Raw genomic sequence first — 16552 nt, 5'->3', positions numbered from 1 at the left:
CCCTGTCCAGTAGAACTTTCTGCAACAACGAAACGTTGCTTCTGCTCTGTCACGCGTGGCTGGTGAGTGCTTGAATTTGGCTAGTGTGACTAAGGAACTGGATTCAGTTGAAATTTCTTTAATTTCAGCCACACCGGTGGCTGTCACCTGGAAGCCATGGAGCCGGTCGCATCTCTCCTGCTGGCTCACTGTGAGGGGCGATCTTCCTTTCTCAACTTTTCTGCTCTTTTAGTATTTTCTCTACTCTTTTTCTGTGGGACGCCTTGGCTTTTCTGTTTTTCTCGCTCCTCTCTTCCGTTTCCCCCACCTCTGGGTAATGAGCATTAGTCGCATCTTTGAGAAGAGTGAGCTCAGGTCTGGGATGCAGCTCACGTCATTCATTCATTCGACAGCTGCTGGTGCTTGCGGAGGGCAGCTCGCCGCGTGCTCACTGAGGGCCGGGCACCCAGCTGGTGCTGGGACATGGCAGGGAAGACGACAGACGAAAGTCTTTCCTTGTGGAGCTGTGGGCACAGTGTGGGCATAGTCCGTTCCCGGGCAAGTAGCTAGAAGGTGGCGAAGTCGGGACTTGGACCTCAGCAGTCTGGCTCCTGAGCCCATGCGCCCTGCTATGCTGCGAGACTGTCTCGAGACCGGCCAAGACTGAGGGTCCCCGTGGCCCAGACCTCCCAGAGGGCCGCTAGCATTTGGCAGGGGGCTGGGCCCTTTCTCCCTGGAGACCTTGGGCAAGTGACTTTGGTGAGCTGCTGGAATGTGGACACTTTGATTCTGAAAACTGTCGTGTCCGCAGTGGGACGCTCCTATCAGCTGGCAGCTTGGAGTGACCCAACCCTCCATTCCTGGGAGGAGCAGAGGGGACTGCCCAGGGCCACGCCCTTCTGGCCAGGTGCCTGCGTGCTGGGGCGGGGCCCCGCAGAGCCACACTGGGCTCGATGGCCAGACTGTCAAGTACTTTCTTTTCATTAGAAAAATCGCCTTCCCCCAAAAGAAAGGTCAAGCAAAGAGAAAGGGGGCTCGTTTTCCTTTATTTTTTAATAAAATGCCACTTGCTGTCTGTGAAGCAGCTCTCTGTCAGCTGCAGCGCCTGGGGGCAGATTAATATTTCAGTCACTTGGGGATTATGGAGAAAGGCTCAGTGGACATGTTCCTGTCAGCAACTTCTTTTGCCCCTACTCTGCTTGGCCTCCCGAATCCTCTGCCCACCCCACTCCAGCCTTTCCCCCCAACACCCACACCCCAACAACTCCCACCGACCCGGTCCAGCCCTGCCAGCCGGGGTGGGCCTCGTAGCCTTGCCCTGGACAGCTTGATGGGGCGAGGTCACGTAGTTTGAACCACTCTGATTGGCTGTCAGCTTCCATAGCCCTGACCCAGCAGATGCCCCTCCTAGGCATGCTCAGTGGAAGGCAGGGCCGTCGCCCCGGCAACAGTGGGACAGGGACCTGCGGAGGGGGCGCAGCTCCCAGTCTAGATCTGCCACTTCCCCTCAGTGTTAACAGAGTCTTTAATAAAAGCCTAAGCGGCAGCCCCACAAATTGACTGTGACAGTTGGTGGAGAAAATGAAGGGCCCCCACCCCCGTCCCACCCCCTCCCCAGCCTCTCGCCCTTCTCCTCCAGGAAGCCCTGAGCCTGGACAACTTTGACATAATTTTGCAATAATTATCACTTGGAGAATTGCCACACAGGGGTAAGCGTCACAAGCTATCCCGTCAGTGGGGAGCATCGCTGACCAGCAGTCAGGGCTCCCCAAGGGCCCCAGCCCACCCGGCCTGCTGCCCTTTCTTCCGGAGGTCCTGGTTTATGCCCGTATGAAGCCCTCAGCCCCTCTAACACCATCTTCCCTCCCCTCCCCTGTAGGAAACGGGCAGCAGGCCGCCCCCACCAGGTTCCCCCCAGCCCCGGTGAAGCAGGAGTCCGGGGAGAATGCTGGCACCCCAGGTTCCCACGAGGCCTCCCAGGACCGCAGTTTAGACCTGACTGTGAAGGAGCCCAGGTGAGGCAAGGCAGCGGTCTCCCAGCTCTGCCCCCCTGCAGGAGGCTCCGGGTACTGCACCCTCAGAGCCAGACCCCCAGCAGGGGCCAGGGACCAAGGCCTCCTGGAAGGGGTCATCCCCCTGCCCAGGTAGCTGTAGCAAGTGGGCGGGCTGGAGCCCCAGGGCCGGGCTGGGAGGGGCGAGGCTCTGGGCTCAGTCCCACGTATGTCTGCGCTAAAGCCCCTTGGTTTGTGTGTTCCAGTAATGAATCAAATGGCCACGCAGTCCCGGCAAATTCATCTCTTTTATCCTCGCTTATGAATAAGGTAAGAACCATCCATCACACGCCTCCCATTCCCCCACCCAGAGAAATTAAAGCTGTGCTGGGGGGTGGGGGGATGTGTTTGTTTTTTAATGTTTTGCCTCTAATAAGATGAGTTTGTACCATTTAAATTTTGAGGCCATTTTTCATCGGATATAATTTCAGAGCCACTGCTTACAAATTAATTTAATGAACTGGCTGAAGAAATATATTCTAGCCTCTGACACCCTTTTTTTCCCTTCAGATGGAGGGCTCCAAAAGCTTTTCCAAAGCCCTCTAACTTCTTTCGCTTTTAGTTATTAATTTTATTTATTTATTTTATATATTTTGTTTGTTTAAAAGGGGGTGGGCGAGGGGGGACCAAAGTGGGAGCAAAGCATCAATTTCCACTTTTCGGGGTGAGTAATGGTCTCGGACGCCTTCCGCAGAGGTCGCTCCGGAATATTTATTTTAAATAATGCAGGGTCTTTGTAAATTATACATCATCTCAAATATATTTTCCTCCTTCACATGATAAATTTGACTACGGCAAGATTAATTTGGTTATTGTACACAAGTGACTGTTGGGGAGGGGGCTGGTCCCGGGCTGGACCCCACAGGGCAGGGGACCTGGCTGGGCCCTCGGCAGGGCAGGAGCCCGCCACTCCCCTCTGCCCCGGCACCCACCCCGTGCCTCTTTCTTCCCTCCTCTGCCTGCTTGCTCTCATGCTCTCCTTTCCCATTCTTAGGACACTGCCCCTGGCACCCCGGGTCCCTTCCTGTCAGAGTCCCACACCCGCTCCAGTCAAGCCTTTACGAGGGCTTCCCCTCCCGCCTCCCCTCCTCGCCCGCCCGGCAGCATTCAGCTGTCTTGCTCTCGCCCCGCGAGCCTCCCTCCCTCCCTCTCTGCTCCTCCTTTGTGTGCCTTCTCTTGTTCTCAAGGAATTCGTAGGGGTTCCCCCCACCCCTCCTCCTCCTGCACTTCTTTTGAAAATCTGGCAGGAAAATAACCAGGGAGCCACGAAGTCTGGGGAAAGCTGGGCTGGAGTGTGTGCCCCGAGTCTCGGCCTCAGCTTGAGTGATGGCTCCTAGCAGCAAGGGGCTTGTGTGCAGGAGCCCTGGCATCTCCACAGGGCCGGAGCAGCGTCCATTCAGAGACGGCTCTTCCACAGCCAGAGCCACGCGGGCCGGGCCTCCTCCCCTCTCTGCTGCCAGCTCCGCCGCCATGCTCTGTTCGGTTGTGAGAGGCCCGAGTGGCCCAGAACTGCTGCTATTCCCAGGGTAGCCAGTCCTGTGTCCTGAGGTCCCCCGGCCCCAAGCACCGTCTCTGTCCTCCTCACAGATGTCTCAGGGCAACCCCAACCTCGGCAGCCTGTTGAACATCAAGACGGAAGCGGAGGGGAGCGCCGCCGTGGAGTCCTCGCCCTTCTTGGGCAAGGCCGCGAAGGCGCTGGTCCAGGAGAAGCTGTCAGAGCCCTGGAAGGTGTACCTTCGCAGGTGAGCAGCTTATCGGGAGAGCAAAGGGGAGGGAGGGGCCGTGCCCATCCGTCCTGGTGGCCAGCATCCGGCCCCACCACACATCCCGGCCTCGACAGAGCTCCAGGGTCTCCTCTAACCCGCTGGCTCCTCTGGCCAGGTTTGGTACCAAGGACTTCTGCGATGCCCAGTGTGACTTCCTTCACAAGGCCCACTTCCACTGCGTGGTGGAGGAGTGCGGCGCACTTTTCAGCACCCTGGACGGGGCCATCAAGCATGCCAAGTGAGTTGGGGTCCCTGGCGGGGGCGCATATAAACCCAGCCCCATTTATCCCAACCTGGCTCTGGGCTGAGTGGGGCTGGACGCTTCACAGGCCTCTTGCTGCTCTCCATGAAAGACCTGTGTGTCGTTCCCACCAGACTTCAGAAGCTGAGCTGGCTTCTTCTCAGAAGGTGCTATCTGACTAAAGGCAGGCTTCCCCATCCTCCATCTGCTCAGCCACCAACCAGCCAGAGCTTCTGAGCTCACCCAGGCCCAGTGCAGCCATCAGCCCACCACAGATGCTCCCTGCAGAGCCAGCTGGAGACGCCTAGCTCTGACCCAGGACCTCAGTGAAGGCCTTTTCCAGCCAAAATGCTGTATTTGTAGATTCCCTTTGACCTGAAAATAATGAAATTAATTTGTAAAAGCTGAAACGTGGCAAGCCAAGCCACGTATTATAATTGAACCCAGAACTTGCAAACATTTAAATCAGACCTTCACTGCTCCCTAAACCCCGGGTCAGGCTCTCTCACTAGTAGGCAGCCCTGGCTGCTAGTCTACAAAGAACCAATTCTGAATACTGAGACCCATCTTTAAATTTCAGAGCAGGTTCTAGAAGGATGGGCTTTGTGATCCAGGGCCTGCTGTCCTCGAGAGCCCCCGTTGTGTAGGGAGGATGGGAACAGATGCATCAGGAAGGTCACAAGTAGGGAGGCATAGTTAGGGCTGAGCCAGGAGTCCAGGTTCAAGACTGGAGGACGCGATTTGCTTTCAGTCCCTCTCGCCTAGTGGGATCATGCCTGGCACTGGGGATGAGCTGGGGACACTGGGTCACTAGGCTTCTGAGGCAGACAGGCAGGGCCCACCATCCCCCGGCGTGCCCAGCAAGGACTGGCTGACCTGCTCAGAGCGCTCTCCACACCCCACCTGAGACACTCTGTCCTGCCTCTTGCAGCTTCCACTTCCGGACGGAGGGAGGAGCCGTGAAAGGAAACACGGAGGCTTCCTTCCCAGCCTCGGCTGCTGAGACCAAACCTTCTTTGGCCCCCGCATCCCCTCCGGCGCCTCCTGTCACCACAGCCACGGTTTCCTCTCTGGAGGGGCCCACTCCCGGCCCGGCCGCCGTGCCCTCTACCCCAACCCTGCTCGCCTGGAAGCAGCTGGCTTCCACCATACCCCAGATGCCTCAGATTCCAGCGTCAGTGCCTCACCTGCCCACTTCGCCCTTGGCAACGACTTCTCTAGAAAACGCCAAGCCCCAGGTCAAACCCGGATTCCTCCAGTTCCAGGAGAAGTGAGTCCCTCGATGAGCCGGGAGTCCTGTGTCCCCCGTGTGTCTCAGGAGTAGGTGCTAGCGAGGGCAGCCAAGGAGGCCCTGCTCCTCAGCCTGCAGTTAGCCCTGGCTGTCCCCAGGCTCTCTGGGACACGTTCATCAGGCGATATCCTAGCCAAAGATGCTGCTGCTCTGACCGCGCTGCCCGTTCCTGGAATAGGTGGCCAGGCTTGGTGGGGGTGCGGAGGTGGCGCTGGTAGTGTCCGCTGTTCCAGAGCGCTAGCGGAAGCGCTGCAAGGACCAACTTGGGTGGGCTGGGAATGGTGGTCCTCACGCCTCAGGGAAGGCTGCATCTCCCTCCAGGCCTCCTTGTCGGTCTCTTCTGTGGCTGAGTCTCTGCAGGGCAAGCGAGGGCATGGATCGGGGGTGAAGGGAGTAGGCCCTCCTCCAGGCCCATACCCACCAGCACAGTGGTCTGAGCTCTCGGGTGGAAGGGACCTTCCTCACTGGATGGTGGTGGCTACTTGCGGCGAGAACGGTGACTCTGTATCATTATGTATGCGGCTTCCTGTTCTCAATAAAAGTAATAAATTGGATGTGAACATACACCACCTGAGTGGTAGCTGTCCTCCCTCTCTGAGCACTTGGGGTTGGGCCCATAGCGTGGAAGGCGACCTGTGCTCCTTTCCATCCCTCTCCTAGCTTCCCCTCCTCCATCCGCCTCCCCCGAAGTGGCAGCCCTTTGAGTTTCCCAGACTGGTCAGAGTTCCCACCGGGGTCAGACGAGAGGCTCAGCTATGTTTTCAGCTGGGGCAGAGGCTGGAGCCCAGCTTCCTCCCTGCCTGCCTGCAGCCCCGGAGTGGAGTTCTGCCACTCGCAGGGCAGGCCAGCCCTGGGGGCTCAGCCCAGCATCCTTCCCGCCCCCGCCAGCCCCGCTGCTCAGCCGGCTTGTAAGGTTCTCTGAGTGGGTGGGTGCCCCAAGCCCGGAGCGGACCCTGAGAGCCCCAGCAGTTATGAGCTTCAGCAGGACCTGACGCCAGGGACACATTCCCACTGGCCAAGTACCCGTGGGTAGCAACGCTTTCTGGCGGGGCCGCCCACTCGTCTGCACCCTGTCAGTCAGCCACATCCAGGGCGGTGCCCGTGGCGTGCCAGCCAGGCCCTCGCTGGCATCCCGCCAGGGCTGGCAGCACCATCCCTCATTTTCTTATCCAAGAAGTTGTTGCAACCATCATCCTTATCTATAATCCAGAGGTGTGGCCATGGAAACTACATGTCCCAGCATGCAATGCTCTGGGCAACCTTCATACTGTAATCCCTTATGCACCATCAGACCTCCAAAAAGAAGGTAGCAGTGCATGCTGGGATCTGTAGTCTCCTTGGGCCAAAACATCCTGTTGAGCAGGAGGGCAGCCCAGGGGCCATTCCTCTTGATTGCACCACCAGGGACTGGGAACAGAACCCCAACACGAGTAAATGTCAGCACATCGGCGGGCAGGGCACCGGGAATGCCAATGACCTGGGCTGTGGTTTCATTCCAGCGATCCTTGCCTCGCGACGGACTGCAAGTATGCCAACAAATTCCACTTCCACTGTCTCTTTGGGAACTGCAAGTACGTCTGCAAAACCTCAGGCAAGGCCGAGTCCCACTGCCTGGACCACATCAACCCCAACAACAACTTGGTGAACGTGCGAGACCAGTTTGCTTACTACTCCCTGCAGTGTCTCTGTCCCAACCAGGTCAGCGCGGGGGCAGGGGCAGGGGGGTGCAGGGGACAGGGAGGTATAGGACCCAGGACTAGCTCCTCCTGGCAGAAATTCCGTTTCTCATGTCCTTTTTGAATTGGCCTCCGCCAGACTCTGGAAGGACGCTTTCTGCCCCTGGGCCCTGGAGGTCCCAGGGCAGGGGTTCGGATTGGTACTCAGTTGGCGAAGTCTGTCATTTCATCCTAACCCTCAATGGAGACTATATGCCGAGCAGACACTGTGCTGTTGGCATCATTCTGCCTCCTGGAACTAGCTATGCTCCCTTTTCCCAGAGGCCTAGATTTTAAAATAGGTCCATTGTATAGATAAAGAGATTGAACTATCCGTGCCCCAGACAGGAAGGCAGGTCATATTCCATCAAGGCCCACTCCCTTCATGGTGAGCACGTTTAAGAGTCTGAGCCTCGATCTGTTACAGAGAAGAGTGTGGGGCTCGATTAGTGATGTCTGCCTAGGTCGGGGCATACAGAGAAAAGAGCTAGGATAGATTAGTGATGTCTGCACTGGATGTGGGACTGGGGAGGGATGGTAGCAATACCAGGGAGGGTGTTTTAGTCAAATGACAAAAGGGGCCTGCTGCTTTTAAACGTGCGAGAGATACCAGATTATGTTTCTGATCCTGAGCACAAAAGAACACGTATACAAGGGGCCCACCACAGCCCAGAGGCCTGGGGCAGGTGGAAGCTCGCAGCAGTCACCTGCCTGGTCCTGACCCTCTTGTCCCTCCCTGCAGCACTGCGAGTTCCGGATGCGCGGGCACTACCACTGTCTCCGGACCGGCTGCTACTTCGTGACCAACATCACCACCAAGCTGCCATGGCACATAAAGAAGCACGAGAAGGCGGAGCGGCGGGCCGCCAACGGGTTCAAGTACTTCACCAAGCGCGAGGAGTGCGGCCGACTAGGTACTGACAGTCAGGGCCGGGGCCAGGGACTCGTAGCAGGAAGCAGGGCTGTGGCTTGAGCCCCTGTGGCCCGGGTCATTTCTTGGCATCTACCTCCTGCCCCTGCACATCAGGCTCCATGTGTTGTTGAAAATGTCACAGATATCACAGGCCAAGCATTGCCAAACTGGGAAAACAGCCAAAACCCAAGAGCCCACAAATAGGGGTCCGGGAGACTCGGAACACTGTACCCACCCCAGTGAAAATGCCTGGGCCCTCACCGGGCGGCCAGGCCTGGACCTGGCTCTCTTTCCTTTTCAAGCAGTCTTTCCAGTGAGTGTTAGGGCCTCCGGAAGTTCCCCGTCTGGGATCTCTTTCCATAACTTTAGATATGGGGGTTTTGGACCGTGGTTTGTTCATTCATTCACTTTTAGCAGACACTGAGAAACGGCTGTGTGCCGAGCTGTGCACTGTTGCAGGAGGTCATGGGGGTGGCAGTGGTGGCCACTAAGGTTTTTTTGGCGACTTCTGTGGCAGGCACTCTGCTCAGTGCTGGGGACCTGGTGGGAGAAACAAGTACATTGGGGGCTCAGCCCAAAGCGCTGTGACTTGGGGTAACCCATGAGGAGGTGGGCGTGAGCTGGGAAGAGAAGGCCACAGATGGCCCCAAGCTTGGCAGCAGATGCCTGAATTAACTCTGCTGCTGAGAGCTGGGCCCCTGGCAAGGAAGTTGCCCCCCAAGTCCCAGAGTAGAGCCTCCCCAAGCTCACTCTGGGGATGCCTATGGAGAGGGGGCTCCAGCACCAGCAGGCAGAGGGCAGAGCCAACCCTCCTGCCTTAGAACGGAGCCTCCTGTTCACAGACCTGCAGATATGGGGCAGAAATATGCCCAAGAATGGACCAGAGACCAGAGGGCAGGTGGGAGCCAGGCCAGCTGGGCAGAGAGACGTGCGCTGCACGCAAGCCCTGTTGTGACTCAGGTGGTCATGGCAGCGGGGTCTTGGAGAAGCAGAAGTGGGGCCGCTGCCTGCCGCAGACTGGCCTTTCCTTAGGGGAAGGGTGAGACACTCGAAGTCAACTGCCAGAAAAGAAAAGAAACGAACCTTTCCTTCAAGTATTAATTCATAAAGAATTCATGGCTGGGAGAGGGTTGGTTACCATGGCAACAGATGTCAACACTTGGTGGCCTATGCTGTTCCTGGGCTCAGTTTACAGGTGTCAGGGCATTCTGTAGTTGCTGTTATTTGCTCAACTTTGGGTGTTTTTGGTGGTACCTGGAGCCAAACAAAGCTAGGGGATGATATAAGACACCTGGCCAGCTCAGGTGCCATGGCAACGGACAGGCCTTCACCTGCCCTTTGCTGATACTGTTTCAATCCCGCCTGTTCTGTTTGTTCTCAGCCCAGAGCAGAGTAGAGGTGGGAGGGGGCAGGGCAGAGGGCCAGCAGGCCAGCAGCCACCTGAGCAAGGTCTGGGGGCAGGCAGCACCCAGGCTCCCCAGAGGAGAGGTGGCGACAGGTGGCTTGCCGGGAAGTGGTTGACTTCGTGGAGAGATCATTAGGGTACCTTGCTCTGGATCCCCTGGAGCTTTCAGTGCTTCGGGTCGGGGATGGGAGGGCCAGCCTGCCATTGTCACATGCCTCTATGTTAGGCCAGAGGGGAGCCAGGTGGCCTAGGACTTCCTGTGGGTGGGGTGGGATACAAGTCCTCCTCATAGGAATGCCATCACAAGGGAAGTGCCCTTTCCCCAGCTGCCATCCGCCTGGTCGGCCACATCTCCCCATGCCCAGAACGGTGCCCTGAGCTCTGGCCGGCTTGGGGAGGCTCACGCCAAGTGGGCTGTGTCCGCAGGCTGCAAGTACAACCAAGTGAACAGCCACTTCCACTGCATCCGGGAGGGCTGCCAGTTCTCCTTCCTCCTCAAGCACCAGATGACCTCGCACGCCCGGAAGCACATGCGGAGGATGCTGGGGAAGAACTTCGATCGCGTGCCCCCCTCCCAGGTGAGAGCCGCGCTCCGCCAGGCCATCCCCTCCCCCGCCCGCGTGGCCGAGGGGCATCGCCCGTCCCACGCTTCCAGGTGGTGGGCTGTGCCACCCACCCAAAGTGACGGGCTGCCCCCCGTGGGCAGTGCGGCCCCCGGCCCAGCGTCCTCAGTGACCCCTGCTTCTTTCCAGGGTCCGCCCAGCCTGCTGGACACTGAGACAGACGAGTACCTGGATTACACTGGCTGCAGCCCGGGCGCCGTGTCCTCCGAGTCGTCCACCATGGACCGAAGCTGCTCCAGCACCCCCGTGGGCAACGAGAGCACTGCGGCAGGTGAGCCTGCAGCCGGGGCCAGCGACCGGCGGGTGAGCGGCCGGCCAGGAAGGGGCAGGGGGGGCCTGCGACCTTCTCGCCTGGGCCAGGCCCCTCCTCCCAAGGCCCAGCACTGCTGGGTCCCTCTTAGGACAGGAGGTTCATGGTCAAATGTCCTCAAAGGAAGACAGGCCCACGTGCAGCAGACCCAGCTGGTCGGGGACATGGGTCATTGAAGTCACCTCCTGCCATCCTGCCCTCCTCCCCGGCATTCTGCCCTTGGTTTCAGCCTCCAGGAGAGGACCCCGGCTTGTCCTCCCTGAAAGCGATAGACTAAAGCAGCGCAGCCCCCAGCCAGAGGAGCCCGAGCGCGGGCGGGGCTCGGGCAGGCGGCCCGCCCTCCCCAGCCCTGGCACCTCTTCTGGCCCTTCTGCCATTGCCCCAGCATGGTCCTTGGGCCCCAGAGCAGGGTCCCACCCAGGCTGGGCTCCACTGCAGGCCCTCGCCGAGCCCTCCCTCCCCGCCCCGCACAGCCTCCCCCCCATTCTCGCTCTCCTGCCACCTCCCCCCCTCTCTTCTTCGGGCGCCTCTGCCTCTCATCTGTCCGCGTATTTTCATATCATACTTGCTTCTGCCATTGGGTTTCTCATTTTGGTTCTTTTTTGTTTGTTTCTTCTTTTTTTTTTTTTTTCTCTGCTTTTCTCCACCCTCTCCAGGCTGCCCGGCTCCTCCTCCTCCTCCTCTTCCTCCTCCTGCTGCCGCTGGTGACGAGGCTGCCTGCGTGGCTCCGCAGCCCCCACTGACCCCATCCTTCTCACCGGCTGTGCTCCGGGCGCCCCTCCCCGCTCTCCCATGCCTCCTTTCTCCGCCCTGTCTCTCATACTCTCTGCTCAGTGCCACTTTCGGAGCAACCCGGGGCCTGGCCCACCCCATCAGCAGCCCGCCCAGCTTCCCGCCCGTCACTGCCACTCCAACTCCAGTAAAAAGTGACGTCCCCCTAGTTCAGGATGCTGCAGGTAACTCACACATGGCTTCTCACCAGTGCTTGTTGTCCTAGGCAACCCTCAAAGCTGTGGTCCAGGACCTGACCCTTTTCCCTGGCCTACCGGGCCAAGACAGGGCTCCCCAGAGCCCCTCACAGCCCGGCACCCTCGAGACCAGAGAGCCTGGTCTCTGTTTCCAGATCTGCTCCTCTCAGCTCCTGCTCAGCACTGGGCAGGCCAGAATGTCTCCTCCAGGGTTCCCTGGGGTTCACCCCCTCTCAGCACCTGGCCAAGATGGGAGTGCCTGCCCCAGCCCCGGGTTCCTGTGGCCTCTGCTCTCGGGGGTTCACCAGGACTGGCATGAGGGATGGGCGGAGGCTGTTGTTGGGAGGGTTGGTGGTGCCCGGGACCTGCCCAGCTTGGAGAGTCCTGACAGCAGCCTGAACCCTCGCTCCTGGAGCCAGGCAGGAGAGGGACACTGTGTGGCCCAGGCCCCGAGAAGTGCTCAGTGGCTGAGGCGCCTTCCAGCCCACCCCCTATGTGATGCTCCATGTGGATGGGACCTGCCCTCCTGTCCCGCGGTGTCCTTACACGTCAGCCGCTTTGCCTCTCCGTCCACTGGTCCTGGCCTCACATTCTGCCTGGGTGCCAGGCACTGTGCTAGGCCCAGGGACATGGCGGAGAGCAGGGTAGAGGGTTCCCCCCACCACCCCCCGGTGGAATTCAGACCCTGGAAAGCTGGCACTGGCATTAACCAGACGGAGCTCCGTGACCTTAGACCTGAAGCAGCCACTCTCCCTGGCCCCCTGCCGGGCACCCCCACCCTATTGCAGCCCTTGGTTTTTTTCACCTGCTAAGGGTTAGCGACTGCATCTGTTCCCCCAAATGGACAGCACAGCAAGGTGGTACCCCCGAGGCGGGCATTCTAGGCAGGTTCAGGGGGGCATCCTGGTCAGCCTCATGGCAAGGGCTAGGGGACGCCCACTCCCCACTCTGGGTGGGGTTAGGCCTGAGGGCTTCTCTGTTGTTTCTGGGGCGTGAGGCAGAGTGTGCCAGGACCGCTGCCCGCCCCCCCAGCTGACTGCAGTCCCGGGGGCTGGTCTCCCCTCATCCTGTGGGGGCTGCAGTGGCTCCCAGAAAGGGGAGCGAGCGAAGCACAGCCACACCGTCGACCAGGCGGCCCTGCGATGCAGGACACCCTGAGTCCAGGGAAGCAGCCGAGGCCAGGGGGGAGGGCGCAGAGAGGTCCCCACCCGCTACCTGAGCCCCTGCGCCAATCGGCCCCACAGCAGAGCTGCCGCCTTTGCTTATGGGGGCAGAAAACCCCTCCAAGACCTTAAGGAGCCTCCGGTACCAAGGAGAAGATGGCGCTCCCCAGGGCAGGAAGTTACAGCGCCAACCAGCCCCGGGGCGCTTGGCATCCCCCCGGCAGGCGCAGGCTGGTCCCCGCGCAGACGGGCGGGCCACCAGGGAAACTGGTTAGTGGGCGGGAAAAGGAGTCGGCCTGTCCCTCATTACAGGCTGGCGTGTGATGGCATCCTGGCCTGCGTCCAACTTGGGTAATTACACTCTGCCGACCTAGATTCCCCCTTCAGCTTCAATTAGCGCCAGGACATGTCCTCACTTCCCACCCAAACTGGTCAGGAAGCAGCCACCACATCCCCCAGAGCTGCTCGCTCTGCCACCCGGCAGACGGCTGTGCGGTCATCCCGCAGACATGCATGATGCAAGGGGAAGCCTGGGGCTCCCCGGCTGTTCTAGGGGGGCGGGGTAGCGGGAGAGGCCCCCAGAGGCACAGGAACATGAGGTATCCCTACATGCTGCCCTCTGGCCAGATTCGGGGACCCCGTGTGGGTGGGGTCCTGGGAATGGTGCCCACTGGGCCACTAACCTCCCCTGCCCCTCCCCAGGGAACACCATATCCCTGCCGACGGCCTCGGGCGCCAAAAAGCGCTTCTGGATCATCGAGGACATGTCGCCGTTTGGGAAGCGGCGCAAGACGGCGTCCTCCCGCAAGATGCTGGACGAGGGCATGATGCTGGAGGGCTTCCGGCGCTTCGACCTCTACGAGGACTGCAAGGACGCGGCCTGCCAGTTCTCGCTCAAGGTCACCCACTACCATTGCACGCGCGAGAACTGCGGCTACAAGTTCTGCGGGCGCACGCACATGTACAAGCACGCGCAGCACCACGACCGCGTGGACAACCTCGTGCTGGACGACTTCAAGCGCTTCAAGGCCTCGCTCAGCTGCCACTTCGCCGACTGCCCCTTCTCGGGCACGAGCACGCACTTCCACTGCCTGCGCTGCCGCTTCCGCTGCACGGACAGCACCAAGGTCACGGCGCACCGCAAGCACCACGGCAAGCAGGACGTGATCAGCGCGGCCGGCTTCTGCCAGTTCAGCTCGAGCGCCGACTGCGCCGTGCCCGACTGCAAGTACAAGCTCAAGTGCTCGCACTTCCACTGCACCTACCCCGGCTGCCGCCACACGGTCGTGGGCATGTCGCAGATGGACTCGCACAAGCGCAAGCACGAGAAGCAGGAGCGCGGCGAGCCCGGCGCCGAGGGCCCCGCCCCCGGCCCGGCCGGCGGCCCGGACAGCGCCCTGGCGCTGGGCGCCGAGCCCGGCGGCTCCCTGCTCTTCCTGCCCACGGCGGCCGCCGGCCTGAGCCTGGGGCTGGCCGATGCGGGCGACCCCGGCCTGCCCGATGGCCCCGGGCCCCGCGACGGCCCCGCGGCGCCCGCGCCCGGCCCCGCAGCCGGGGAGTCGTCGCAGGAGGACGAGGAGGAGGAGCTGGAGCTGAACGAGGAGGAGGCGGACGAGGAGGAGGACGAGGATGAGGACGACGAAGAGGACGAGGACGACGACGAGGACGAGGACGACGACGAGGACCTGCGCACCGACTCGGAGGAGTCGCTGCCCGAGCCGGGGCCGGGGCCGGGGCCGCGGAGCCCCGAGCTGGCGGCCCTCGGCGCCCCCCCGCCCTCCGCGCCCGCCGCCGCGTCGCCCTAGTCGCCGGGCGCCGCCGCGGCCCCGCCGCGCTCGCCCTCTGTGTTACTGTCGTTGCTGTTGATTTTGTAAGACACGGTGTTTCTACGTCAGGCTGCCCTCTGTACAAAGCTAGATGTTCGTCGTGGTGCCGGCGTCGGGAGGCGCCCCGGGCCCCGGGCCCCCGCCGCCCCGCCGGTGCTTCCGGACCCCGAGTCCGTCTCAGGGCAGAGGCGGGGCCCCTCTGGTGCTCCGGGCCACCCCGCGCCCGCGCAGCCCCGCGGCTGGAAGGACAGAGGCTGCCGAGTGCCCCTTTCTAGCTGCAGTTCGGGATCTTCTTCAGGGAAACAGAAGGTGCTTTTGTCCAGGGTGGGAGCGGGGAGCAGGGGTCCCCGAGGGTGAGGCGCGCGCAGCCCCCGGGCAGCTGCCCCAAGTGCCCCTCCCTGCGGCAGACCCTCGGCCCCACACCCACCCCGGTGGGATTCCTCATTGCTCAGGACGGGGGCGGGCGCGGGGGTCACCGCAACCCCCACCCCTAACCACCAGAGGCGCGGCACCTGCGGCATTCGGCAGGGCCTCCCATTTGCGCAGCTTAGGCCCGCCCTCCTCGCCCTGGGGGGTTGGCGGGGCAGACGGCGTCCGCGGGTGACTGGGACTGCAGAGAAAACCTCATGGAATCCGCAGAGCCGGGACCTCCGCGGCCACTCCGCCCCGCCGCAGGGCCTAGCCCTGGAACCTGCTCCCCAGGGCCGGGGCTGGGAACGGGCGCCCCTAGGCCTGCTCTGTGGCTGCCGGGCGCCGGCCTTGGGGTGGAGGGAGGCTGTGTTCCTTCACGAACGGAAAAGCAGCCCCTCTGGGGCGCCGGGCTCCACAGGGTGCTCGGCCCCCCCGGGGGGATGGGAACAGGAAGGATGCGACTGTTTGGGGCTTTAATATTCCAAATGGAAAAAACACAAGAAAGTTGTACAGTATTTTTCCTGTCAAGGTTATTATTCTACACAGAACAAAAAAAAGCAAAAAGCATGCGGGCAGTGAGCGCAGACCGGCCTCGGGACCGGCCGAGGCTGGCGACGCGGTGCAATTGCTCAGTGGGGTTTTGTTTAGCGTTTGTTTTAGAGGCCTCACCAGCGTGAGGCCGCTGTCTTCACACTAGCACTGATGCGAGCTGCGTGATTCCAACTTTTAACTTGAATTTTGTAGAGACAAAAGGACTATTACTGTTCATACGAGTTTGTAGTTAATTTAACATTTGAGTTTTTCTCTATTGGTTATGCGTGTGGCTTTATAGGGCTTTTTCTTCCCCGTTTGTTTTACTTTTTTGTTTGGGATGCTTCTTCGCTGGTGCAACCCACCCAGATTGGGTTCCTTTTTCAAAACATCCCCTCTTCCTGGAGATGATGTCACCGAGCCCAGAGCGGGGGCACACCCCCTGACAGGCACATGCCAGGCCAGTGGCTCTGTGGGTGCCGGGGATCCCGGGTGGGCAGTCTGAGATCCCTCCTGTTTGCCTTCTCTCCACTCCAGGCCACCAGCCTGGAGCCCTGAGACTCAGCAACAGGGAGCGAGCAAGGGCCAACCTGGGGGAGGGTCTGTCACCCAGAGCCAGCGCCCCACAGGCCTCCAAGGAGGACCCTACCCAACTGGGGGAGCAGTGGTTTCCTTTTTTCCCTTTTTTCTTTTTTTTTTTTTTCATCCTCTTGGCCGCCCACAGCCAGAAAGCCAGGACCACCTGAACTGGAGAGGGAGCAGGGCGGGAGGAGCGCGGTCAGACGGAGTGTACCTGATTCAACAGGAAACGTATCGTTTTCTACAACAGCCCCCACCAGAGCCTCCTGAACTGTGTGGGCATTCGCCCAGACTTTGTGCCCAACCACAGAACCGGGGAGTCTGTGCAAGGAGTTTTGTAAAGGAAAAAAAAAACAAACAACATTTTTCAATGTAGCAAAATCAAAAAAAAAAAAAAAAAAAAAGACGCCGACAGTGCGAAGTCTAGCCTTTTGTAACCTTCATATTGCACACTAGGACTATAAGCCATTGCTAGCTCATTTTGAATTTTAATGTGTAATTTTTGTTTTATTTTCTTTCTGTGGGGAAAACAATGCTTGATCCACCAATGCTCTTTTTAATGTTTTATAACTATGTATGTGTATATATATAAATATAAAATAATATGTATGCACATATGTGTGTATATATCTATATGTATATACATATATAGATATATAGAGATATATAGAGAGGTTTTGAGGCGAAAAATGCAGAACGTGAGAACCGAACTGAACAGCGTGTGCTCTGATTACTTGAATCTGGTCTCCTCGGCACCTGGTTATTAAGAACTGAATATTT

The 16552-nt window shown here is 59.8% G+C and overlaps 1 protein-coding gene across 5 annotated transcripts in view; it reads left to right on the top strand.

Moving 5' to 3' along the window:
* The window catches only part of CASZ1 (castor zinc finger 1), a 146337-nt gene extending 129785 nt beyond the window's left edge, over positions 1–16552 (top strand). For 4 of the 5 annotated variants that reach the window (XM_036228565.1, XM_036228568.1, XM_036228576.1 and 1 more), the window contains 10 exons: positions 1859–1994; positions 2237–2300; positions 3618–3772; positions 3912–4034; positions 4969–5307; positions 6828–7026; positions 7786–7957; positions 9788–9939; positions 10114–10255; positions 13128–16552. In XM_036228565.1, coding sequence (XP_036084458.1) covers positions 1859–1994; positions 2237–2300; positions 3618–3772; positions 3912–4034; positions 4969–5307; positions 6828–7026; positions 7786–7957; positions 9788–9939; positions 10114–10255; positions 13128–14230 — 2585 coding nt within the window. In that variant the 3' untranslated portion in view covers positions 14231–16552. Of the gene's footprint in view, positions 1–1858; positions 1995–2236; positions 2301–3617; positions 3773–3911; positions 4035–4968; positions 5308–6827; positions 7027–7785; positions 7958–9787; positions 9940–10113; positions 10256–10950; positions 11767–13127 lie in introns of those variants that run through there. The other variant, XM_036228586.1, reaches the window with a different exon arrangement.

The sequence above is a fragment of the Rousettus aegyptiacus genome, unplaced genomic scaffold, assembly GCF_014176215.1.
Source record: "Rousettus aegyptiacus isolate mRouAeg1 unplaced genomic scaffold, mRouAeg1.p scaffold_m13_p_1, whole genome shotgun sequence".
Classification (NCBI taxonomy): Eukaryota; Metazoa; Chordata; class Mammalia; order Chiroptera; family Pteropodidae; genus Rousettus; species Rousettus aegyptiacus.
The sequence above is the reverse complement of the archived record's forward strand: the minus strand, read 5'-3'. Positions and strand labels throughout refer to the sequence as shown.